The sequence below is a fragment of the Mesoplodon densirostris genome, chromosome 16, assembly GCF_025265405.1.
Source record: "Mesoplodon densirostris isolate mMesDen1 chromosome 16, mMesDen1 primary haplotype, whole genome shotgun sequence".
NCBI classification, from domain to species: Eukaryota; Metazoa; Chordata; class Mammalia; order Artiodactyla; family Ziphiidae; genus Mesoplodon; species Mesoplodon densirostris.
Window position 1 is genome coordinate 8,889,783 of NC_082676.1, and position 25,871 is coordinate 8,915,653.

Consider the following 25,871-nt stretch of genomic DNA (forward strand, 5'->3'; position numbering starts at 1 on the left):
AATACGGTTTTTTTGTTGTTGTTCTATTTTTTATTTTTTGCGGGGCGTGGGGGGGAGGAGAGAGAAACAGTAACTAACAAACCATATGATGCTATTATGCTCACAAAGTGGTAGTTTTGTGAGGGCATAGGGAAAAAAGTACCATTTTTTGCTCAGAAAATAATTCAGTAGCAACAAGGTCTGAGAGCCAGGAGCCTTATTGTTCTTAGTGAAACGATTATTTGTCAAAACATTTGATTGTTTCCCTATTCCTACTGAAAAGTTTGGACTTTTCTTTTTGCTCAATTTTGACACTAGGATTTTTAACTATCAGTGCTATTGTGTTTACAGCTTTCAAGGTTTCAGAGTTCAAAGGTTATCTATTAACATGTAGAGTGAGGCTACACTTACGTGAAGACTCAATTTGGTTTCACTTGTTCAGTTTCTTTGTTTTGTAGCAGTGCCCGAAGTCATTTGTTTTGGTAAGTTAAATGAAGTTTCTTGTTTAGGAAGAGTGTGTCTATGGACTGTATTTTGGTATGTGACTATAAGACTTTAAAAAATATTTTAAAGAAAGATATTCATCTTCCCTGAGAAAAGGAACTCTAGTACTAGAAGTGATCAATATCAGTGTACTTGAGTGAGGAAAAAAAAGAGTTCTGGCTTAAGAATCTACTTCTGGAACTGCTAATTAATTAAGTGTGAGTAAGTAATTGGTTCACTTCCTTTTTAAAAAAGACTAACCAGACCATATGTGGGGTTAGTAGTTATATATAAAATGACAGCAAAACATCACACTTGGCAAATTCTTCCCCTTTGCTGAGAAACTGTCTCTCAAGTTCCATTTCCTACTTATTAAGGATTGCACTGCTCACCAGCGGAGCATTTATGTAGGGCTTTTTTCGTCCTGATTTATTAAATATATACTTTAAGGGCCTTTCTTGATATGTTTTAAGTTTTTCCATTGTGGATACACCGAAGGCCAATAAAAAAAAACACAACAAAACAAACTTGGCTATTTTGTGGTGACTTAACGTAGCACCCTTTACTTTTGCATTCGTTTGCATCTTGGGGCAGAGAACTTGGTGGATATGATTGTTGCTTCTTTGGTTCCTCCTTGGGGCTTACTTAAAATGGGGGAATATCACTGGCCTTCGGAAGCATAACCTTTTCTTTTTTAGTGAGCAAATAAAAAGAATAGTTAGGAAACGCTTTCAATTAAGGGGAAGGGGAAGGCTAGTTTTTTTTTTTTTTTTTTTTTTTCCCCCAGTTTTAAGCCTGGTTTCATCCACGTGGATTTCTATCAAAGCCAAGTGGATTCTTGGCATCTAGGCCAAGTTTAGAAACCTCAAGTTATAGCAGCGCAAGCTCAGCCCTTTCAGAAAAATAGGAACAACTAAAAGTAGCTTTACGAAGATACTAATTTAAAAAATATTTTAATCATCTTATCTCATCGACCTTTCTCATGCTTGAAGAAAATCTGAAAAAATGTTGTTTGTGCACAGTTGCCTTCTAACCTACCCAAATGGGGGTAAAGGCTCTTCGTTTGGTGGTAATGCTGGATGACCCAGGAGTTCGGGCGACCAGCCAGCCCCTCCCCTCTCCTGGGCACACCTTGCATGGGAGGGGGAAGCGGCGAGGCAGAGGCCTGGAACTGCGCTTGCGCGCTGCCCTCGTGGCCCCCTCCCCGCGTACCTGTCACTGGAACCGCTGGGGCGCGCGCGGGCCACGTTAAGCCGGATGGCGGGAGGCGGGGGTTGTCGGGGTGGTGAAAGGCGCGCGCGTGCGCGGGAGTGGCAGGGCGAGAACAGGGAGTGCGCGCGCTCGACCGCTCGCTCGCGTCCGGGAGGCGGGGGTCCGTGGCGGTGGGCGGGGCAGGGGCGCGCCTGCGCAGATCACGTGGATGGGGGCGTGGCCGGGGGCGTGGCCGGGCGGCCGGTGAAGGCAGGAGGCGGGGCGTCTCCGAGCGACCGGGCCGAGGGAGGGCGCAACAGCTGCTCCCTGAGCACTTTATGACCTAACAGTCCCCCTGCGCCTGACGCGCCGCGCCCCGGCGGCTCTAGGGACCCCCCGCGCCTGCACTGTCCTCGCACGGACGAGTAGGGGGCGCCCGCGCCTTTGACCCCCGTGAGCACCCCCGCCCCTCTCACCTTAGCCCCGCGCCTGAGGTGAGCCCGGCCCCCAAATCCTCCAGGCGGGGGTGGGGGTGGGGGACGCTCCTTTTGGGGGGGTCTTCAAGGCGCGAAGCCCCGAGGCGCCCTGGGGGGTGGCCTCGCCTCTCGCGCAGTGGCCCCCAGTCTCTTTTGGGGGGCCGGTGCGGGCGCGGAATCCGGGAGGTGTCCGCACAAAAGGCCGAGAGAAACTCCCCGTCGCCTCCCCTCCCTCTTGCCTTCCCCGCCCCCTCCCCTCCTCGCCTGCTCCCTCCTCATTCAAACCTCGGCTCGCTCGTGTGGTGTCAGTTCAGTCCCGGCCGCCGCCGAGCGAGGAAATGGCCGAGGAGCCGGAGCCGCAGGTAAAGGGGGCGCGCCTCCCGCCCGCGCGGGGCCCCAGGGGGCTCCTCGTCTCGCCCCGCCGGCGTCCCCCGAGCCCGCCCTCGAGTTTTCCGTGCTCGTTATCTCGCCCCTTCCCCGGACGGTTCCCCCGCCCCGCCGCCCCCCCGCCATTCCTACTCTCTATTTCGCTCCTCTAGGGCGCCCCCTCCCCTCCCGGCTTCTGAGCGATTCCACTGGCGAGAAGGTGTCTGGCGAGCCCCCGGTGTGCACAGACTGGGTTGACCATCACACTCACTCTGGGAAACAGTCTAGATGGCTTGGGAGCGGAGGAGTGCCCCCTTCCCTGGGTTGGGAGCCAGGGGCCCGCCGGAGGGAGCTCGGGGGCTGCGTGGGGGGCTGTTTCTGAAAAGTTGGGTGGCTCCGCCGGGCAGGTCTCCCCGTTTGCCCACTCTGCCGTGGGGCGCGGGCGGAGGGGAGCGGGCCGGCGCGGGGTCCCCTGCTATGGCCCGAGAGGGGCCGGGGCAAGTTGGAAACAGCCAAAACAATGCGTCCTAACAGGCATCCCCCGCAAACAATGGCCGGGACCGTCCGCACGGGCCGGGCGGAGGGCGCGTCTACAGGGGCCGAGGGAGGGGCTTGGCCTCGCCGCGGACCCGGCCGCGCACCCCAGCCAGCCCCCCGGGCGCCCCCAAATCCGTCCCCGGGAGCCCCAGTCCTCTGCCCATCCCTGAGCAGGCGGTGCACCGGGCTGCGTTTCCTGGATGTGTGATAAGGTTTTTTTTTTTCCCCCCCCTTTAATTTTAAAATATTTTTTTAAACTTTTTTTTTAATAACCCTTAAATGCTTTAAGAATATCTTTATCACTCAATTCTAGTGGGAGACGCAAAGCCAGCTGGAAGCAGAACTAGGAACTCTAAAGGGCAGGAGGGATTGAAATGTTAGCCTAAAAGTGTTTCTTTTTTTTTTTTTTTTAAAAGGGAAGTTTCTGCCAGGAGGCGCTGAGTGGCGAGACCGCTCAGTTTCAGATGTAGAGCCCTCTTCACTCTTGATTTGGCCCCAAAATGCGAGCCGCACGGGATGGGGAGGGAGAGGGGGAGGAGGGCGCTGCTGGGGGCCCCGGGAGGCTGGATTTGGGATGGCCCGGGCGGTCTTGCTCCGAGGGGGCCAGACCTGGCCTGCGGGGTGCGCAGGCCGCGGTACCTGCGCCCCGGGGATCGGAACAGAAGTTCAAGTCCCGGGTTGGAGCCCACATTTTAGGATTCAGGGTAGGGCCACCGAGGACGGGAAACCGCATTCTTGGGCGGGGGGGTGGGGGTGGGGTGGGCGGGGGGAGGCAGTTTCCCCCCAGGGCTTAGTAAAGAGAGCAGGAGAGGGCCACCAGTGGCCACTTCTGGGACACCAAGCAGCCTGTTCACACTTGGAGCAGTGTAAACTTTCTTTTCTCTCATTTTGTTGTTTTTTCCAAGAAAAGGATAGTCACTTCAGAGTTTGAGGCTTTGCTGTGTTGTTCCCCTTTGAAATTCCTTGAGCCTCAATTTATCTTTCTGGATCAGCCTATAGGGCTTGGAGCGTTAAGCTTGAACATTCCTTCACGTGTATTAAAGACAGACGGGTGCAGTGGTTCTTTGGCCATTCTGGGGTCCTATGTTATTGACCGCCGTGCAAACGAGCAGGTTTCCTAGTTTTCTAGATCGTTTGGAATCATTAAGGTGTATATTTTAAGAAGCCTAGGTCTGATTTAGTTCAGGTTGATTCAATTATGTCTTCATCGCTTTTGAGTTGGTTGAATGAGTTGACATGAGATTAAGCCCAACAAAAGAAAAGGCAGGGTAACAGCAGCTGCCAGCCAGGCCTGGCCACTAGGTAGGGGTCCTTAGGAGGCCTTTACCTTCTCTTTTGTATGTGTCAAGAAGTACATTTAAAATGTTTTCGACTGTACTTTTTTCCCCCTGGAATGGATGGACCGTCTTGATTGATACCAAATAAGACTTAAAATAGTGAATTTTGTAATACTTTGAGAATGAGTAATAGATCTAGATTATCTGAAAAGACTTTAGCGCAGTAGTGACAAGTGTAGAGCAATAACCTAATTGCTTTTTGTCTGAAAAATATAAGTCAAACCACTAGTTTGTGCTTGCTTAGTTAATGTGTGCTAAGAACTTTTAAGGTGTGTCCTTAATGGTAGATGACTTTTTCTGAGAAGTCCTGTTTATTTTAGATACTGTTTTGTTTAGTATTCTAAAGACTATAGTAGTGCGTGTGAGTGCGTGTGTGTGTGTGTGTGTGTGTGTGTGTGTGTGTGTGTTTAATCCTGGTGTCTTAGTGGAAGTCGACCCCCACCCCCCATTGCTGCCATTTTAAATCAGTTATATAAGTCCTGAATTCCAGAGGCAGGGACTTATTTAAAGATTCAGTTGTCAATAGCTACAGGCCAAATTTATCATTTATTTGGCTTGTTTGGTAGGATAGGGTTAATAATCCGATTGTTTGGAATTTTAATTATTTGGTGAGATGAGGGAGGCTGCTTCTTTAGAATTGCACATTGATTTGCATGCTGAAGGAGGGAGTAGGGGAAGATTATGACTTTTCTAGGTAAAGGACACAGACTTTTTTCTTTCGTGCCCAACTTCTTTCAGTCCTTTTATCTTCACAACACCGTTTGACCTTTGCTGTGTGTTTTTAATAACTTGTGAGATCGAAGTTTAGTAGTTGTCTTGGGTTCATATTATTCCCTTTCACTTCTTAATCAAAAAAAGGAACTAATACACCACTCAGATAAAACTTGTAGAAAATGTTTTGCTCCTTTGTCCTGGAGAATCGATTTAGATAACAGCTTGGGTTTTTTGTTTTTTTTTTGTTTTTTTTTTTTCCAAGTAGGGGAGGAAGAGGGAGGGGTGAAGGTTTTGACTTTCCCAGTAAAGGTTTAAGGTGGAGGTCGCTCTGCGTTCTCTTAATAATCCTCCATTTTTGGCAGTGGAACTTCAGGGAGGAATAGCAGCCCCTGTTTTAATAAAAACCCCTTCCAGTGGTCCTTTTCAAGAGGAAATCTGGAAATAAGACTCAGTCATCAAGTCACTTACAAACTGATGAAATAATTAAGGAATATAATGGCCTGGCAAGGACAGAGTCCCTCTGTCTCATTTCAGATAAATGCTAATCACTTCTCTCTCTTTTAACAACATTTATGATGAAATGGCCTGTTTTTGCCACAGCAGGGTTGCTTTGCCAACCCAGAGCACTCTTAATTCTGATACGCTTGATTAGAGCCTCAGGGGTCCCAAAAGATGTGCTGTTTTCCCACTTTGTAAAATTACATTCTTTTCTCACAGTTGTCGCAAACATGATATTGATTGATAAGAACTTTTGAGTAGTTTTAATGACTCTTTACTGCTTACAGTCTACTACTTTAAAAAAAGAGAGACTTTTATCTCTCTTAAGACTATAAACGATTGGACCTTTTTTATGTTTTACATGAAGCTTTGTTTCCATTTGCTCAAAAAAAAAAAGAAAAAAAAAGAAAAGTCAATTCAGATCATTCCAGCTCACAGATGCCACTATGGCCTGTAAGCGTTTTCTAGGTTGCTGGGTATGACTTGTTTTAAATGGTTCATTTCTAATTTCAGTTTAATTGTGTAATAGTGTGTTTAATAGATGAATTGGAAAGGTGAAGTCAAAGAACTGAACAATGGCTATGTATTTTCAAGCTTAAGAATTACACAGTAAGAATGAAACACGTGAGACAGTTGGATAAACTGATGAGTATTCATTCCTGTAGAATAAAATAAATGTAAGGAGATTTTAAGTTAAATGACTTTATTTGGAATATACTGAGTAGTTTTCAAATTGCTGAGGTGTGCTGCAAAAAAAAAAAAAACAAAAAAAAAAACCTGGAAGGTATTTACAGAACAACCACTGAAGTGGAATTAGAGGAATCCAATCATATTAAATATTCTAAATAGTGAAGAGTTTAGTTACAGCATGTAAATGAAAGTCGTGATAGTGGAAGAGTCTTGATTTGTATGCCTCATCTTGAGATCTTTGGGGGAGGGGTGCTGACTAGTTTAAATGCACGTGGAAGAAAGAATGAGTTACACAAAGACAGCAGGAAATTTCTTAAATCTGTGGGAGGGAAGCTTGATCATCATAGCTGAATGGCCTCATTTGGGGGCAGTATAAAACCTTCTGAAATGTTGGTGAAATGTTGACTTTTGGCAGTAAGGTGATCTGGATTATTTTTCTCCGACTGATACTATGGTTAGGCAAATTTGCAGTGGTATGTAGGGCAAAGGATTGGGAATTGAGACCATGAGGGCAGATAGAAATCTGACTTTGAGGAAGTGGGAGGACAGGGACCATCCTTTCCTAAAATTGGCAGCTATTGATAAGTAAGCTCAATTCTTGTATAAATCTATCTTCCCAATAAATAGAGGGGCAGCCCCTGTCAGCCAGGTGCCACCACACGTTGCTCATTTACGCTTCGGGTTGGAATGCTCATTAGAACACTTTATATTTGAACATTTGTTGACGGACTCTTCTGAACATCCTCATAACTTCCTGCCCAGGGTAACAACATAACTGAGTTACTGGAAATTTGGGGCCAGTTTGGTAATTTTGTGATAAAGTTGAGAAATAAAATTACTAAACCCGAAAAGACAGCTGAATAAGTTGTACGAGAGAATTAGTTTAATTCTTTAGCCTTTGTCCTCGAGCCTTACCAGAGTTGCTCTTGGCCTGCGCGGTCCTCCACTTGCTATGGGAGAGCAACCCTGGCGTGAGCTGCTAGTTTTTTAATGGGTTCGTGTAATGTTTTGTGTGTTGGTGTTCATTAGTTTCTAGTGTGTCAGGAACCTTCTGAATTTAAAATATAGTTGTATGGACTGGAAATTGAGAGTCCACATATGTTTTGTTCCGGAGTCAGCATTAGGAAGAACACTTGTTTTTATATTTCCTACCTGTAACAAATCAGGATAACCTCAGAACAGTTCAGTTATACCAGAAGAAGGGTTTTTGTGTTTTTTAAATTAGTGGATAAGTTCTTTTCAGTTCAGTATATAAGTCTACTGAGCAGTGATTGTGTTAATTGAAGGGAGACTTTTTTTTCTTATTTTTGAGAGCAAATAGGTGATTTGAAAGAGCCAGACATACAGCTTTAGTATTTACTCAACAGAGATGGGGAGGGGAATATTTAAATGTGGCTAAAGAAAGATCTCATGCCTTAAAAGGCATTGCCCTTGTTTATATATAATCTGAAGTTGGTTAAATTGGCTATAATTAAGAACACTCACCATTAGGCACTGTGGAAAAAGAGGTGTAGTTGTGTAGGGTAATGGGTAATATGATGGTTACAGTGATTTGTATATCTGTGTGTATATACACACAGATATACAAATACATATACACACACACGTGTGTGTGTGTGTGTGTGTGCAGTGTTTTCTTTGTAGAGAGTTAAAGAATGCAGGTAGTTTTTTTTTTTAGTTCGTTGAAATCTCTCTGAAGTTACTCCTGTCCAAAATCTTTGCAAAATACTTAAGGTAGTTAGTACTGGTTAAGTTGTAATAATAGAAACTCACGATAGCAGTGCTTAATCTTGCTTAAGTAAAAATTAAAACAGTTAATTTCCCTTATAGTTCTTTTTTTCACGTCAAGATGGAATTTTTAAAAGCCAGTTTACAGGCCACAGTATCTGTTAATATTGATAATACTGAAACTAAAACTTAATATGTGGTGCTTTAAGTTCATATTAAGATCGTTTATTGAGCTTAATTAATTTAGGAGGAATCAGGCAGAGTTCTTAATCATGACGCTGAAATATGCTAGTAGGAATATATTTTTATCCTACTTTGGTCTCTAATCCCATGTAGCACCGAGCACCTACACAGAATTTCAAGAAAATGAGCCTTTATCCCATCGGATCTTCCCAAGCTTTGCGTTTGAACAATCTTTTGCTTTCGAATAGATTGTAATGTTGAATGTAAACTTTGAATATTTTAGTCTTTCTCTCTCGCTTAACTTTTAAACATCTTTCCACAGCTATGTTTGGAAAGTTGGGTTGGCCATCTGCTCAGTGGGTGTGACCTTGGTGATTTCTTTGCAATAGTGTTGAAGGATTTAAAGTTGTAGGTTTTGATTGCCACTGTAGATTACTGTGTAGAGTTCTCTTCACTTGTCAGATTAAGGGAAAAATAGTATGTGCAAAATAGAGAAGGGAAACCTATGGAAAAACCGGCAGTTTCCTAACCACATCTTGGAGATAATTTTGAAGTTTAAAGGATACAAATGAATTGACCGGAGACTAGTAGTTTGTTTAGACTGAATGTTTTAGTGATCATTTATTTGGACGCTTAGGTAACTTGGGTGGTGGTAGGGGGAGTAGATTTGTAGGAATACTGCAAATTACTTGACTATAAATAGAATTTTTAAGTGTTTTTGACAGGTTTTGAGGGCCTTGAATACCTTATTGCTCCATAATATGGTAATAAATATTCCATGCCAAGACATGTCAGATAACCTGTTCAGCCGAAGTAGGGATGTGGGGTCTCTAAAGGCGACAGTTTGCGTACAGCTGTACATTAAGAACAGTATTTCCAAGTTACAGTATTTCCAATGTCAGCAAGGTGGCATTCACCTCTAATTTACTGTGCTTAAGCACAAATTATGGTGCTTTTCATTAAGCGTTGTATACTGGGTAGTATCAATATTTGCTAATTTCAAGGTCGATAGGTATTGGCAGAATTCATAGTAAATTTACTCACAGATGAATATCTGCTTTAAAAAGAGATAAATGATCTAAAGAACACCAGACTTATATTTCAGGTGGTTGTAGCAGTATGGTTTCTATTCTTTTCAAAGCTTATGTTGTGGTGAATTAAAAAAAAAGTATCTACTTAAGTGATCACAATATAAATTAAACCCTAGTAGTCGCTCAAAATATTAGGTTATACTGAATAACCTCTTGCCTTAGGTGCCTTAGGTGTGTCTGGCTGATGGTCAAGTGCTGTCATTAACCTGAGTAAAGGTTAAGAAAACTTGTTTTAGACGTTGAAAAACATTTTTGCTGAGCGCCTTTCAATAAGCTTAGTGTGTTCAGAATGCTCACTTTTCTTCAAACTAAAAGCAGTTAGACTGTAAGTGTTGGTTTATAACGTCTTCCCTACCCCGTCCCCTCCATCTCCAGTTCTTTGTCGAGACAGACAATTCATTTTATCAGCAGTGCCACTGGCGTACTGTTGGCGTCCGTGTGCTCCATAGGTGGAAATGCCGAAAGTGCTGGGGAGCCTGTGTGTGCACACTTCCCTCAGTTGGAATGGTGATCTGTTGCTGTTACCAGTAATTAGGTTACGATGTCTCGTTTCCTTAAGTTCTGTTATTATTAAAGTCTTTGTTATTACAGGCACTCTATAAAGATTTTTGATTTTTGTTGAGCAGACTGATTTTGAGTGTAATTATTGATTTATAGTTTAAGGAAGTGTTTTGTCTGCATTTAGTTTTCTAAGTCGAGTTGAGGGTATTTGCTCAGAGAGGTGTTCCTAGCAGGCCCTGCATTTTGGGTTTGGTAGGTCAATAAGGAGAGTGGTTATAAAGCCAAGTGATGCAGTTTTACTTCTACTAGTTAACTTTATGGTATGATTATATATGATTCATTTTTTATTATACTCTTAACATTGCAGAAAATGGCAATTAGATGGCAGCCACAGATAGCCATGTAGAAGTCTTGATGAACATTCAAGTTAATTTTAATATCAAGTCAGTTACGGTTCGTGACTGTGGCCAAAAATACACGTACTCATTCTCTACCTGTACTGATTATGTGGTGTTTCTTGAGAGCCTCACCCTGTGCCAGGGACCCTTTCTAGGCACTGGGGGGCAGCAGTGAGCCAGGCCGACAGGGTCTCTGCCCCTGGGATCTTACTTTAAAGGAGTGGCCCATAGTTTTCATATCTTTTGGGAGAATAGTAAGGATTGCTTGTGACCCTAGTGCTGGGGACAGCTGGGCACAGTTAATGACCATCAGAATCTGTCCCAGAAGCTTCCCTGGAGGAAGAAGTCCTTGGGTTTTGCCTGGGAGGGTCTTCTTCCCCAGCTGACTGCACCCAAAGATTCCCTGGCCTGGGACATCCTTCCCTCCCTCCTGTTCACCCTCTTGGGCAAAACTGAAGCTCTTCTTTCTCTTAAGGTTTTTCCCACTACCCTCCTTTACCAATCCTTTAGGTCTTGTGTTGGAAGCTGATGATGACTTACTTAACCCAGATATTTAACATTTCAGTGGTAGAGTTGAAACTAAACTGTCTTTCTAAGACAGGAATTTCCAGTATATGCTGTTACCCCACGTGGGAAATAATAGGGATGTACCCACATCATGTTTGATCCAGATACTGAGTTTAGGATTGGTGTCTTTTGGGGAAAGATTATTTATAGAAAAGTGGAGTTCCCCCAACTTAAAAATGTCACAGACTAGTCAAATTTCTTATAAAAAAAAATTATGTTGAGGTCTGACCTGGGGGACTTTGATTTTGCCAAATTAGGACATTAAAAAAAAAAAAAGCCTGCTATTGCCACTCTTTCGTTTTATGAAAAGGGTATTTTGGCATCAAAAAGTAGAAAGGACCTCAAATAAAGGACAATCTTTATTCAAATTGGAATTAATTCACATAGCTTTGTGTAGAGCTCATTGAGCAGTTTTTCTATTTCTCATTCAGCTGTTGGCCAGTGAAAACAGTGTTGTTGGGTTTGAGAACTGCTTTTCTAGAGTGTGTGCTGTTACTTTCTTCAGTTAAAATATTACCTGGGACACTAGCGCTCAGTAAATATTTGTTGAATGAGTAAATGACTACACAGAAACCCGAATTATCAATCACAGATCCAAATATCATTTAACATCTTGATTAGCATAATCATTAAATATTCTTTTGAGTATGTCTATCCATAAATGTAGATCTAACCCCAGGACCACAGAGTTTTGGAACCTGGCAAGTGGTCCTGTAATTTAACCACACTCGTTAAGTAGACAGAGAAAGGTGAGGTACGTGGTGGTGCCAGCTTTAAGATTGTGACTTGGTCAGGACTGGAACTCAGGTCTCTGGAGTGTTCTGTCGTACCCAGCAGCCGGTAGCCAGCCCGTGTGTTTATCCTCCACTGTGATTGCAATAAGACTAAGAAATTAAGATAAAATACTTTAGTCCATTCTTTCTGTACCCTAAACTTTGATCTGCAGTCTTGTTTAGAAAAGCTTAATGTTAAAGATCTAGTTTACTCAAAACTAAAGATAACAGGGAGTATGAGAATTTTCTTTCTCTGAGCGTAAAGAAGTGGAAGAAATGTTTCCTCCTCTTCTGAGCCTACAGGTCCTTGCTCTTTGAGGAAGTGGAGAGGAGGAAAGTTGTGTGTTTTTTTTAATATAACGTTGACTGTGGTGGGAATAGTTTGCATGTCTTTTTGTTTTCTTGGGTAGAATTAACTGACTTCAGTTAAAGGAATTGGGACTATTTAAAAACAATTCCTGTGCTTGCTGTAAAGGTGGAGGGTGTTGGCTTTAGAGGTTAATTCTTCTCCAAGAGTGAAAATTAGCTTCTAAATTGGACCCTGTAGAGTTAAATCATCTCATGCATTTTTTACCTGGCTAGTGCATATGTGAAAGGTGGATTAGAAATGAGAGGATCTATTTTCTGATGAAACACTAAGCCATGTTGAACCAGCTATGTTGAGGATTTTATTTTAAATGTGTACATTCACAGAGTAGCTTTGTGTATATTTGTTGTTTGGACAAGGAAGCCCTACCCTGCCTGACGCTGTTAAAAGCACACTGGGATTTGGGCAGGGGAATGAGGGCCAGAATATCCAGTGAACCAAAATACATCAATATCAAGGTTCTGCTTGGCCAGGAGGAGCAATGGTTCTGAGGTGTGTTTCTTGAATGGGGATTTTAGGAAAGGGTCCCATTTTCTTGTGCTTATGTTGTTGACTTATGTATGGGTAATCTTTGAGTGTGCTTTTAGGCATTTGTGTTTCTTGTATGTTTTGCCTGTAAGACAGTTTGAAACTCTGGCTTTTGAAATTTTACCTAAAGTGCTTTTATTGTTATTTTTTTACAATTCTTGTAGTCTCTCTACTTATACAGGTTGTTTGTAAGGATACACATGTGCATTTTAATGGCAGTTAAAACTTACTCAGCTGAAATTTACAGTTTCTGTCCTGAAACTTTACATTTTAGATGTAGATCATTAAAACACCAGGTTTTCAGTTTAACTGCATGAATTTCTGGCAGTTTGATAAGGGTACTGACTGGATAAAATGCTAATGATTTAATTAACGAGCACTTTAACAGGATGCGCTGTATTAGTTAAAAGTGAAGCAGCTGAATTAGGTACATTCTGTGCTTCGTGGGAAGGACCACTGTGAGTCACCGGCCAGCCTTCTCTTTTCTCTGACTGGAGCTAGCCGTTTCTATTTTTTTTTTCCTCTAGGTTTTGGAAATCCCTTGTCTCCAGGTTGCTGGAATTGACTTCTTGCTCAACTGAATCACTCACTTGATGAAGACAAAGAGAACTAATGCTTTGTGCTGACTCATCTCTGAATCCAAGCACTGGGGAGTCTGTCTGCCTGGTTTGTGGAAAGATCCAGTGATTGTTTTTTATCACTGAGCTTCCTGAGACTTCTGAAGATAAGAAGTCAGAGGAATATACACTTTCTTTTGAATTTTCATAACATACTTGCTCTAGTTTTGAAGCCTCGGGCTGCTGGGCGTGTGAGTGACAAGTCTTTACAAGTGGCCTTATTCCAACTCCAGAGATTCCTCACCCAGATTCTAATTTTATATACAATCCTCAAGAGACAGGAGACATGCCAACTCAATCCCTCTTGATGTATATGGATGGACCAGAAGTTATTGGCAATTCTCTTGGCACCCAAATGGAGATCGATGATGCCATGACAATAAAAGGGACCACCGCTGTTCCTTTCAGAGCCACGCAGGAGAAAAACATAATCCAAATAGAAGGGTATATGCCCTTGGACTGCATGTTTTGCAGTCAGACCTTCACACATTCGGAAGACCTCAATAAACACGTCTTAATGCAACATCGGCCTATCCTCTGTGAGCCCGCCGTTTTGCGTGTTGAAGCGGAGTATCTGAGTCCTCTTGATAAAGTTCAGGTGAGAACAGAACCTCCAAAGGATAAGAATTGCAAGGAAAACGAAGAACTTAGCTGTGAAGTGTGTGGGCAGACGTTTCGAGTCGCCTTCGACGTTGAGATCCACATGAAGAAACACAAGGACTCTTTCACTTACGGGTGTAATGTGTGTGGCAGAAGATTCAAGGAGCCCTGGTTTCTGAAGAATCACATGCGAACGCACACTGGCAAATCGGGGGCCAAGAGCAGACCGCAGCCAGGCCTGGAGAGCCCGGCGACCATCAACGAGGTGGTGCAGGAACACGCGGCTGAGAGCGTCTCATCTCCTTACAAGATCTGCATGGTTTGTGGCTTTCTGTTTCCAAATAAAGAAAGTCTCATTGATCACAGGAAGATGCACACCAAAGACACTGCTTCCGGTACCCGCAGCTCACAGACAGACACGCAGCAGGAGGGAATGCTGTCTCCGGGGGAAGAGTTGCTGCAGTTCTTAAACCTAAGACCCAGGTCTCACCCTGAGATCGCGAAGAAGCCGGCCAAATGGATACCTCAGCTGGACCCGTTCACCACCTACCAAGCCTGGCAGCTGGCCACCAAAGGGAAGGTCGCCGTGTGCCGAGAGGTGAAGGAGCAGCCGGGCCAGGAGGGGAGCACTGACAACGATGAGTCCTGTTCAGACAAAGAAGAGCTGGGGGACATTTGGAACGCGAATAAAAGCCATCCCGAAGGTTCCGGAAAGTCCAAGACAAGTAAAAGCGGTTGTCCAGGTCTCTCACAAGATAAGGAGAAGCCCAGACACCCCGCCGGTGAAGTGCCTTCTGTGGACGCAGACCCCAAGTCAGCCAGTAACAAAGAGAAGCCGACACATTGCTCCGAGTGTGGCAAAGCCTTCAGAACCTACCACCAGCTGGTCCTGCACTCCCGGGTGCACAAGAAGGACCGCAGGGCCGAAGCCGAGTCGCTGCCCATGTCAGTGGACGGCAGGCAGCCGAGGACCTGCTCTCTGGACCTGCCCCCCACCCTGGAGGACAATGGAGCCATCGATCGAGAAGGTGGCTCTGAAGATGGGTCCGAGGATGGGCTTCCAGAAGGGCTCCACCTGGGTAAGCTGCTGGGTGGTGCACTGCCCCTCCTCTGCTCGGTGCCAGAGGACACTAGCTGGTTATCAGGGTGGGGAGGTGGGTTTGAGTCCTGGCTGTTTCTGGTGTCATCCCACTGTTGTAAGTCCCTTAGCCTCTCGGAGCCTTCACTTTCTCATTTCTGTAACAATAGGGTGGAGTTAAAAGGCTTATTGAGGTTTCTTCCTGTTCTAAAAGTGATGTGATTTCATACTTCGCTAACAAGAGACACACATTATTTTATTTTTTTTTAAACCAATTTTTACTTTTAAATTAATTAATTTATTTATTTTTGGCTGTATTGGGGCTTTCTTTAGTTGGGCGAGAGGAGGCTACTCTTGGTTGCAGTGCGCTGGCTTCTCATCATGGTGGCTTCTCTTGTTGTGGAGCATGGGCTCTAGGCGTGCGGGCTCAGTAGTTGTGGCTCACGGGCTCTAGAGTGCAGGCTCCGTAGTTGTAGTTCGCGGGCTTAGCTGCTCCATGGCATGTGGGATCTTCCTGGACCGGGGCTCGAACCTGTGCGCCCTGCACTGGAAGGTGGATTCTTAACCACTGTGCCACCAGGGAAGTCCCAGGACACACGTGATTTTACCTCGTGCATCGGCGCTGCTTCGCTGGGGCGATTTTGCCCCCAGTGGACATCTGGCACTGTCTGGAGACAGTGTTTGTCGTCACCACTGTGTTGGTGTGTGTGCCACTGGCACCCGGGGAGTGGAGGCCTGGGGTGCGCTACACATGCTCCCAGGCACAGGGCAGGCCCCCCCGTGCCAGTAGTACCAGGGTTGAGAGATGCTGGCCTTCCCTTACAGTTTCCCAGCATTTCTGGTCTTAATCTCTACAAACAAGTTATCCTTATATGCAGTGCACTTCCCATTCTGTCAAGGGCCAGCTTTCACACGTTTATTCCAAACAGATATCTGTGGGCACAGATCAGTACTGGGAATGGTTGTCAACCAGAGAAAGAGTATTAGGCTATTTGGTGCTGCCTGGTCCCCTGTCCTTTGTGTCTGGGGGCAAGTATTCATTCACAGTCAGCTCATTCACTGAAACAATTTGTAAAGGAAAGAGAATGTGAACACACCAAAGATGATTTAAAGATCTCACTTGCTCAGTCAAAATTTTAACGTACTGATGGCATTTATGGGAAACGGAAGCCATCGCTGAGGGCCTGTTGACCTATCTCTGGAGTCCCAGTGGGCGTCATCTAGGGCAGAGGACTCCACCTGTGGTTCAGGTTGTGCCCGTCTTCACGTAAACCACAGCTTCTCTATCCATTTAATAATATTTTGTTTGAACAGAGGATTCTGCTGCTGGAGAACACTGAATAAACCCCTGCATAATCAGCACAGGAATGATGAGAACATGAATTAGTCTTAGAGAAACGGTATCATTTACAGACTGGTCTTGGGTTTAAACATATGCTGGCCTCTTGCATTGTAACTTGACTGTGTGTTGATGTCTCTAAGAACCCCGTGTGTGAGATCCAGGGTGAATGTGACCAGATAATACATCTTCTCTGAAGCCGGTGCCCAGTTCTTTTTCTGATCACAGGATGGATGTGAGAGCAGCAGTTTTCATATCAAATGTTTAGCATGTTTAGAGTTTCCGGGGAGACAGGAAACCTAGCACTTAGCATGCTTATAATCTTCATTTTTCAGAGATCTAGAAAACGCATGATGGTGTCTTAATGACATCATAAACGTGACTTTAAACCAGCCCTCCAGTTTTCTAAGTGATTCCTCTTAGTGGCAGTGCTGTTCGTGGGCCTGCAGTAATGGGGAGATAATGAAGCCTGTGAGATAGATGTCCCGGTGCCCTGAAAGAAATGAGCTAGCCGGTCACATCCTGCCAGTAGGTGGTGTGGGCGGAACTGGGTGGAAAGCTTGGGCCCAGTCGGCAGGCAGATAGAATAGCCCGTGAGAGTCGGGAGCGCCAGGACTTGCGTTGAGTCTGGTTCTCCCACTGCCTTGTTCTGGGACCCATTTCGTGTTGCTTAACCTTTCTTTGCCCTGATTTCCCTGTTTACAAAATTGGTTCATTGACCCTTGTCTTCCACCTCCCAAGGATGATTTCAACTGCCTATTTATAAAAAGTCCTTTAAAGGGCAACACAGCAAAATCACAGGTGGTGCTGAAGGAGCAGGAACCAGGTAGATGTGGACGTTTCATGCCCTTTGTGTTAGAATAAAGGCGTTTCATAACGTTGGGGATATGATGCAACATACCGTAAATCCTGGCACATAGCTGGAAGTAGGAAATTGCAGTGAGGTGCAAGCCCAGCTACAGAGTTGGGTGTGATTGTCAGAGAGCTGGGCATTCCACGTTAGGGAATGGACTTTCATGAATTAATATTATGATGTGGTCTTCTAGTCTAGATTTATTTTATTGTTATGTACTATCAGCCTGGCTTTCTTTAGATTTACTTTTGAGATCAAAGAGCAGAGTAAATAATTTATCTTTATTGTTTTCAACTTTAAGCTTTAAATAGCTTTAATAATAGTTCATGTAAATTATTTTTAAAAGTCTTCATGACACCTTTTTAGATCAAGGGTTGTCTCTGCTGTCTTAGAGTGTCCGAAGGTTTAGAGGTGGCTACATTGTCTTCAGGGAAGTTTAGGGGTGACAGAGATTTTATAGTCCTGTCTTTTTTTTTTGGCCGTGCCTTGTTCCCCGACTAGGGATTGAACCTGGGCCCTCGGCAGTGAAAATGTGGAGTCCTAACCACTGGACCGCCAAGGAATTCCCTATATAGTCCTGTCTTTATTGTACCTGGAGGCTCACCGTGGTTTACTTATAAGTTGCTTTTTAAAATCAGTGAAATCTATAATCTAGACTGCGGAATGTGGAAGGAGCCAGGAAGAGGCCATTTAGTAGGGAATTACAGTTTTTCAAGGCAAAAGGACAAGTTATGCTAAATTTAAAGAGATGACCCGACTTACGTTGTAGTCATATTGTGATGTATGTAATATGACATAATTTAATAATATAAGAGGAGGTTCATCTAGAACTTAGGCCCATATATGGCGAGCCGGTACTTTAACTGCAGCACGACTGTCTGGGAGGGCTGCTCTGTCCTCCTCTCATTAGTGGCCCCCCCCAGGACCTTCCTTTACTCCCCTGTCCTGATCAGGCCGCAGAGAGTGAAGTTTAAAGTTCAACCCCGTGTCATTTGGGGACAGATTTTGAGTTGTCAGGTACATTTTGCCCGTGTGAGTGCTTGTGGATAATACAACCTGCTTTCCAAAAACGTTGCTGAATTTTGACAAACTTTCCTAGGTGTTTGCCCAGGGCCAAGCTTTTTTATTTTCTGTAAAGATTAAGTTGTGCTCACTGCCCTCTAGTGGTAACTTGCTTAAGCTTAAGATAAAAAGTTTTTCCTCTGGTGGTTGGGAAAGTCGGTGATTTGTATTGGCTTGGTTTTCCAAATTATTTATTCTGAAGAAGCTGGTTATTCCAGCCTGTGTGCAGGTCCAGCTTGAGTTTGCCAGGTTCTGCGTGTCTCAGACTTGTTGGGAGAGCGGACAGCTGCCCGTTGGTTTCAGTCTATTAAATGGTCCTGTGATCGAGGTAGATGAAGAACTGAATCTTTAACAGTGAACTCTGCTGTGCTCAGAAAAAAATCTGATGCACACGTGCTTTAATACTGCAGGCAACCTCAAAGCAACATTTGGCATGTTTTTAGCCAATACCTCATATAAAAATTATTTTATACTTTCCAAAAATGCTTCTATCAAGAATCTTTAAGAGTCAGCTCGCCCTGTTCACATACTTGAGCCATCTTCTTACATGAATTATTTTTGTTTCTGTTTTAAGATAAAAATGATGATGGAGGAAAAATAAAGCATCTTACATCCTCAAGAGAATGTAGTTATTGTGGAAAGTTTTTCCGTTCAAATTATTACCTCAATATTCATCTCAGAACACATACAGGTAAGGAACTTCTTAGATTTGTTTACAGCATGTATTAGTTCAGAGGATTATGATGTAGTTCTGTGTCTGATTTATTTTATTTTATTTTTTTAATTTTTTGCTTTATAGCAAATTTAATCAGTTATACATATACATATGTTCCCATATCCCCTCCCTTTTGCGTCTCCCTCCCACCCTCCCTATCCCACCCCTCCAGGCGGTCACAAAGCACCGAGCTGATCTCCCTGTGCTATGCGGCTGCTTCCCACTAGCTATCTACCTTACGTTTGGTAGTGTATATATGTCCATGCCTCTCTCTCACTTCGTCCCAGCTTACCCTTCCCCCTCCCCATATCCTCAAGTCCATTCTCTAGTAGGTCTGTGTCTGTATTCCTGTCTTACTCCTATGTTCTTCATGACATTTTTTCCCTTAAATTCCATATATATGTGTCAGCATAGAGTATTTGTCTTTCTCTTTCTGACTTACTTCACTCTGTATGACAGACTCTAGGTCCATCCACCTCATTACAAATAGCTCAATTTCATTTCTTTTTATGGCTGAGTAATATTCCATTGTATATATGTGCCACATCTTGTTGTGTTATTCAGATATTCTGCTAGATCCTTGGACTAGCTTAAGGATATATGTGTAGTCTGTTGATTGTAGCTGTCATTTTGATTCCTTTAGTGTCATTGTAACTTGAACTGTTCTTGTTGTGAAGTTAATTTCTCCTTTATCCTAACTCTCATTAAAACCTCTTTAACATTTTTTAATGCCACAGCTCTTTCGCATTAATTTTTATGATTTAGAATGCAATGAATATATTTAACAATCATTAATTTATTTTTAAGTTTATTTTAATTAATTAATTTTGGGGGGGCCGTGCCACACGTCTTGTGGGATCTTAGTTCCCCGACCAGGGATTGAACATGCGGCCTCGGCGGTGAAAGCGCGAAGTCCTAACCACTGGACCGCCAGGGAATTCCCAGTAATCTTTTCTTTAGGCTGTAGAAGCAGCTGTAACATAATGGTTTAGGAGGCTGTGTGGACTTGAATTTGCATCTCTTCTGCTCACTGGCGTACAACCTTAGGCAAATTACTTAACTCTTCTGCGCTCCCATTTTCTTAGCTGTAGAAGTGGGATAATATTCACTCCCGTAGGGCTGTTATGAAGATTAAATGAGATAATTTTAAAGTGTGCTTTTAAATTTTTTAAATTAAAGACGTGTTCACGTTTTCAAATATTTGGGGTAGAAAGGGTGATGAAGCAAACAACTCATGACAGATCCTGGATGTGAAGATTAATAGACAAGAAGGGAAAAGGAAAGGACCCCATTTTCTCTGTCTTATTTGTTTCGATGCCTTTCATAAACTTCTGTAATAGAGTGACATTTCTTGTTTTAGGTGAAAAACCATACAAATGTGAATTTTGTGACTATGCTGCAGCCCAGAAGACCTCTCTGCGGTATCACCTGGAGAGACATCACAAGGACAAGCAGACTGATGCTGCTGCTGAAGTCAGGAACGAGGGGAAAAACCAGGAGACGGAAGATGCACTTCTAACCGCTGACAGTGCGCAAACCAAAAATCTGAAAAGATGTTCTGATGGTGCCAAAGATGTTAAAGGCAGCCCATCTTCAAAGCAACTGAAGGGGATGGCCCCTGCCTTTCAGAACATTCTGGGCAGTGCTGTCCTCTTAGCAGTACACAAAGATACTCAGGATTTCAGTAAAAACGCAGCTGATGACAGTGCCGATAAACTGAGCAAAAATCCTGCCTCTGCTTATTTGGACGTGTTAAAAAAGAGATCAGCAGTTGAACCTCAGGCACACAACCTCACTTGCAGAACAGAAGTGGACGTGGCCCCTCACCCAGACGGCCGGGCGGCCCATCACGTCCAGGTCGGCCACAGAGAGAAGAAAGCGGAGGTCGATGCCGACTGTCAGGAAAAGCCCTTAAACTTATCCCTCAGGGCTTCCCACTGCTGCCCGGCAGCTTCTTTGGGTAAAAGTGTGACCACGAGTACCACCTGCCCGTTCTGCACCTTCAAGACATTTTATCCAGAGGTTCTAACGATGCACCAGAGACTAGAGCATAAGTACAACCCAGACAGCCACAGGAACTGTCGGAACAAGTCTCTGCTTCGAAGTCGACGGACCGGATGCCCCCCAGCTTTACTGGGGAAAGATGTGCCTCCCCTGTCGAATCCCTACAAGCCCAAGCCCAGGCCCGCCTTCCCAGCGCAGCCCAGACCCGTGCCGTCCGAGAAAGCGAAGCCCACCCCCCCGGGGCCCGGCAAAGCCCCTCTGACTTCAGGGATCGACTCCAGCACTTTAGCCCCCAGCAACCTGAAGTCCCACCGGTCGCCGCAGAGCCTCGGGGGGCCGGGGGCCGCGGCCCGGCAGCCGCCTTCCGAGATGTTCGCCAAAGCCAGCGCAACCCTGGCCCCGGCCCCGGCCCCAGCCGCGGATAAAGCCAAGCGGCTGGAGACCAAGCCCAAGCCTCAGCCTCCTGCCGGGGCCCCGGCCCAGTCCGCCTCGGGCGCCGCCCTCAATGGCTATAGCGACCACAACCCCAGGAATGACGGCCTCTGGGCGCCGCCGGCCCGGGACTACTTCTGCGGCCGCGGCGCCGAGCCGGACGAGCCGCTCCCCAAACGGGCGAGGGTCGGGGCCCCGGCCCTCGACGGGGACCAACCCGGCCCCCACTACCGGCGGCCCTTCGACCTCCCCAAGTTCCATGTGGTGCGTGGCCTCACGTCGCTGCTGCCCCCCGAGTGCGCGTGCCCGCCGCCCACCGCGCTGCCTGCGCGGCCCCGCTTCTTGGCCACCGGTGAGGCGGACGCGGCCGTGCTGCCCGCGCAGAAGCCCTTCGCTGCAGCCGGAGCTCTGTTCCCCTGCGGCCCCGCGGCCCCTGCGGCCGGGTCGGCGCTGGAAGGTGGGTGTCCTGGAGGTGGGGGCTTCCGGGAGGGCGAGACGTTCCGAGACAGGGCAGTGGTTCGGGGCCCCCAAGCTCAGCCCTGCAGGACGAAAGCTTATTCCCCAGTGTTTCATTTCGCTCTTTTAATTTAATTTTCTCCCTGGTTGGGAGGATGGTGGAAAGCGCTTGAGGACCCAGGAGTCTGATGTCAGGTGTCATTTACGCCCGCTCACCTGACTTCATCGTGGTCTAGTTTTCTCCTTTGCGCGTGTGTGTTGCGTCCAGCGCTCCAGCCCAGCCCAGCCCAGCCCAGCCTGGGAGGTGGGAGCCCGGAGGTGGGGTACTTCTGTCCAGGTCTCACCACCCCTACTAGACTGTGAACTCACTCAGGGCAGAAAATGCGTTTTATGTAACTTTGATATGTAACCCTGTCAGGTGCCCGGCACAGGGCGGTGCCAGGGGTGCTCAGTAAATACCCATGAGGGTCCTTGATCCACCAGAGCAGAAGGCTAAGAACTGCTGGTTAAACCATCTTTTGAACAGCTTGATGTTCAGACTTACAGAACCGTACTGCCTTCTTTAGCCTTTGTTAAATATTTAAGTGAATTGTAAAAAGCACAGTTTTTCCCCATATTGTCCATGACGCTGGTAGATACTTTGGTGTCTTTAATGCCCTTGCATTAAACCCATGACAGTTTCATAGAGGTGTCTGACACATACCTGTGCCTGCAAAAAAGTAGATCAGAGTGTCGTGGGGACCTGTCCCCCTTGGAAAACGTGATGAAACCAACATGCCTTCTTTAGTCGGATATAAACTCTGCAGGTTTGTCCGCCCCAAAGGGACAAATCCATTTTGAACCTCTCAGTTTGTATTTATTTCAAATTAAAGATTCTGTGTGGTGACAATGCTCTGTCAACAAGGATGGCTTGATGCCAGTTGATCTGGTAGGGACAGCAAATTAAAAAACAATTGCTTTCATACAATCCAGTGACTTTTATAAAAATTCTGATGAAGAGATCATTTTTGCTGCCTTTTGATTAGAAGCGTCCCTTTTTTTCCCCCTCCTTGGCACTTAAAATGGACATGAGTCATAACTGTGTCTTTACTTGAAGAGAAAAGGCTCTGTGTTGCAAGTAAATCAGTCTTTTTTTCCCTCCTCCTCCACACAGTTTTGGTTCATGATACACAAAGGTTTAAAATCCTTATGCTGCTGTTTCCTTTTAGCTTTTTAATTTTTACTAATGACCACCTAGCACTTAGATAATTTTAGCTTTAGTGACTTAAAATTCTGTGCTAAGAAATGTCCTCATGGCATTTAAAAACATTTCACCTTGTAAGTAACTTTATAACATGTATGCATCTTATGTGTTCTGGTCACATTATCAGTTAGGAATTTTGAAAATTGACTTCTAACATCCCACACACATCTTACCTAACTGTTGAACTTAATTCTAAATGCCCTTTTATGCTTTTTTTTTCAATCAGGAAAAAGGCCTGTGTCCTATCAACACTTATCTAGCAGCATGCTACAGAAGAGGAACTATGAGAATTTTACTGGGAACGCACATTATCGACCAAATGACAAAAAAACTTGATTTCCTATTTTGGGGATGAAAGGTGAGCACATAATGTATTGATTTTACTTAATTGAAAATAAACCATCTAGCTTATCCAGTATAATAATAAAAAGTAAAACTGCTTTGAATTTGACTTTTGAAGTGTCTTAAAACAGAGTCCTCCCGGTCTCTGCATATCAGCGGCGATGATAATGGTAAAAACAACAATAGCAACTGGAAGTTACTAAGCATTTGTTTCATGCCAGGCGTTGAGTGAAGTGTTTTATCGCCATCAGCTCATTTAATCCTCCTTACAGCATCAGGTCAGGGGTTAGCCAACTGCCCGCCACCTGTTTTTGTCAATAAAGTTTTATTGGCACACAGCCACATCCATTCCTTTACGTATTGTCTGTGACTGCTTGGTGCCACAGCAGCAGAGGTGGGTAGTTGTGACAGGGACTTCATGGCCTGCAAAGCTGAGAATATTAACTGTCTGGCCCTTTACAGAAAAAGTTTGCTGATCCCTGGGTTAGGAGATCCTGTGCCCACTTTACAGATGTGGAGACTGGGACTTGGATTATGTAACTTGCCCAGCGCCTTACTCTGCCTACTTTTGGTTGTAGGTCTGCACGGTCAAGGCCTGTGCCCCAACCCTCCAGTTTAAGAGCTTGTTCAAAGCCTTTATAAATCCTTATCTGTTGGGGGTGGGGAGTGGGACAGAGCAAGTAGGTTTATTTCGACTTGTTGGTTCACATGGCAAATGTATCTAACGGTAGCTACCCCAAAGCCTCAGTGTTCTTGGAGCTGTACACGTGTTAGTTTAGTTACTTCCAAGTTTGGGCAGAGGGCATGATGTCTGTGTGAGAGTCACACTAGGACGCTTTTAACAATAAATTGAGTGGAAAGATTGGGGCTCATGGACTGATGTAGTTCCCTCCCAGATAACTCTTGTCCTGTCAAACCACCACCATATCCCCATGGAGCAGACTTTTGACTGAGTGCCTGCTAGATCTAGGTACAGAGATAAAGACTTACGGACCAGGGCAGAATTTCTCCTCCTGTTTTCACTGGGACACATGGGGCCCGTCAGCCTCTGCGGCTCTACATCCTTCTCTCCCGCTCAGGTGATGCCAGTGGTGTGAGACTGGTGTCATCACAGGAATGAGATTAGATACACTCTGCCTTAAAACATGAAAACAGCAAATTTATAGGTTGTAAGCAACAGATTGTTTGCACTGCATGTAACAGCAGGTGGGAACCGTCCTGTTTACCCAGCTCGGCCTCTTCCTGCAGCCTCTGGGCTACTCTGCTTGCATTTCTCTCTTCCCGGGAACATCCTTCCTGCACCCTCTTTGCCAAACAACCTCGTTCTGAGACTTCAGGACCAGCTCACATATCATCTCTGCAGAATGTTTGCCGGGAACTGGGGCTTCCCTGTTTGTGTTCCGTCTGAGCTGTGGTTCTTACCCGTTTGTGCCCATCTTACCTGTGCATCGGGCTTCCACTCCAAACTAAGCTGAGGAGGAGTCTCCTTCATTCAGTGGCTGGCCCATCGCTGGGAATTTCAGCCATACAACTTGATAGGTGTTGGCTGAACAAATACTGTTACACTCTGTGCCATGATTTTCCCTTTCATAGGGTATAAACTTCCAGAGTTTCTTATAGGTGGCAGTTGCCTTTGGCAACTGTGTCAGATACAAATTCTGGTTCTTGGTTAACTCATCTTCATTAAATCACTGTTAAGTATATATTAGCACCCCCTAAATAGTGCAGCTTTTATTTATTTAGACTCCCGAGACTTTGGTCACAAAATTTAAGCTTAAATGGAACCCACTGCATTTCTAGATCCCTTTAGCTCTATTTATTTATTATACTTTTTTTTTCTTTTTTAAGGTTTTTGTAAACTGTATTTAGTTTTATCCTAATCATTTTTAAACCTTTCCCCCCCACCCCTCCTTAGGTCTTGATGGATATAAATGTGTACTCTCCATGAAATTGAATTAGTTCATCTTTTGAAAAAGCAGATGGTGAAAGCTACTGAAATAAGCTGTGATTGTACTGTACATATAACATATAAAGAACACTACGGTTTTGTAAAGTTGTTCTGTTAACGTTTGTACCAAATAGCAATAAAAACTATAGTTGGAACAGTTGGGTTGTACACAAATGGAGACCGGACATCTCTATTTTGCCCTGAATAATATTTTTTTTAGAATTGACCAAATAAGAAGTGGAGTTTTTTTGCATACTTGAGCGCTGCTGAAAAGAAGTCATTTGGGCTGGGGGGGTGGGATGGGGAGAAAGTATATAACGCTTGCACCTCAGGTAAAACTGTAAATATATGTTGTAAACCTGCTTGTTTAAAACTGTGTGTATTCTTTTCTCTAATGTTGCTCATCACTTTGAGCATGTTTCTGCTACTTGTCCTCTTTCATTTAAAATGTATGTTTTTTAAAAAAGAATTTCTCAATGATTTGTATTATGTTAAATCCTCCACAGTCTGTTGTCTTAACAGAATTGTTAACAGAAGCATTGACCCCCTATGAATATGTGCTGCATGTATGGAGATCAGCCATTCTGAATTTGGTGCCCTTTTACTGCAAATTTCAGTATGTCATCTGAGGAAGACGCAGATCCACAGCCCTTTTCTGAGGGAATGGCATGGTTTGTGGGATTTTTAAGTGTGTGTATCTACAGGGAAACATTTCCTCTGTAGGCCAGCCACACATTGAATAAGCATACCAAATCGTATGTGGAGTTACTTAAAT

General features: G+C 44.7%; 1 protein-coding gene across 3 annotated transcripts; it reads left to right on the plus strand.

The window, feature by feature from the left end:
* The first annotated feature begins 1,964 nt into the window (after positions 1–1,964).
* On the plus strand, positions 1,965–25,196 carry ZNF217 (zinc finger protein 217). Of its 3 annotated transcripts, none has more exons than XM_060078492.1 (6): positions 1,965–2,147; positions 12,935–14,703; positions 18,531–18,647; positions 20,032–21,564; positions 23,033–23,164; positions 25,064–25,196. In XM_060078492.1, the coding sequence occupies exons 2-5, from the start codon at positions 13,311–13,313 to the stop codon at positions 23,140–23,142; spliced, it is 3,153 nt and encodes a 1,050-aa protein (XP_059934475.1). In that variant the 5' UTR covers positions 1,965–2,147; positions 12,935–13,310; the 3' UTR covers positions 23,143–23,164; positions 25,064–25,196. The 3 variants fall into 3 exon arrangements, with proteins under 3 accessions (XP_059934475.1, XP_059934474.1, XP_059934476.1); XM_060078491.1 differs by lacking the exon at positions 1,965–2,147 and adding an exon at positions 2,235–2,491; XM_060078493.1 differs by lacking the exon at positions 1,965–2,147 and adding an exon at positions 3,687–3,736.
* The last annotated feature ends 675 nt before the right edge of the window (positions 25,197–25,871 follow it).

What these genes read in the sequence shown, in the direction of transcription:
- ZNF217 (XM_060078492.1), top strand. Translation starts at nt 13,311, where the DNA reads ATGCCAACTCAATCCCTCTTGATGTATATGGATGGACCAGAAGTTATT. An exon ending in TCCAGAAGGGCTCCACCTGG is followed by an intron (nt 14,704 to 18,530) that starts GTAAGCTGCTGG and finishes TTCTGTTTTAAG; the next exon opens with ATAAAAATGATGATGGAGGA. An exon ending in GGCCGGGTCGGCGCTGGAAG is followed by an intron (nt 21,565 to 23,032) that starts GTGGGTGTCCTG and finishes TTTTTCAATCAG; the next exon opens with GAAAAAGGCCTGTGTCCTAT.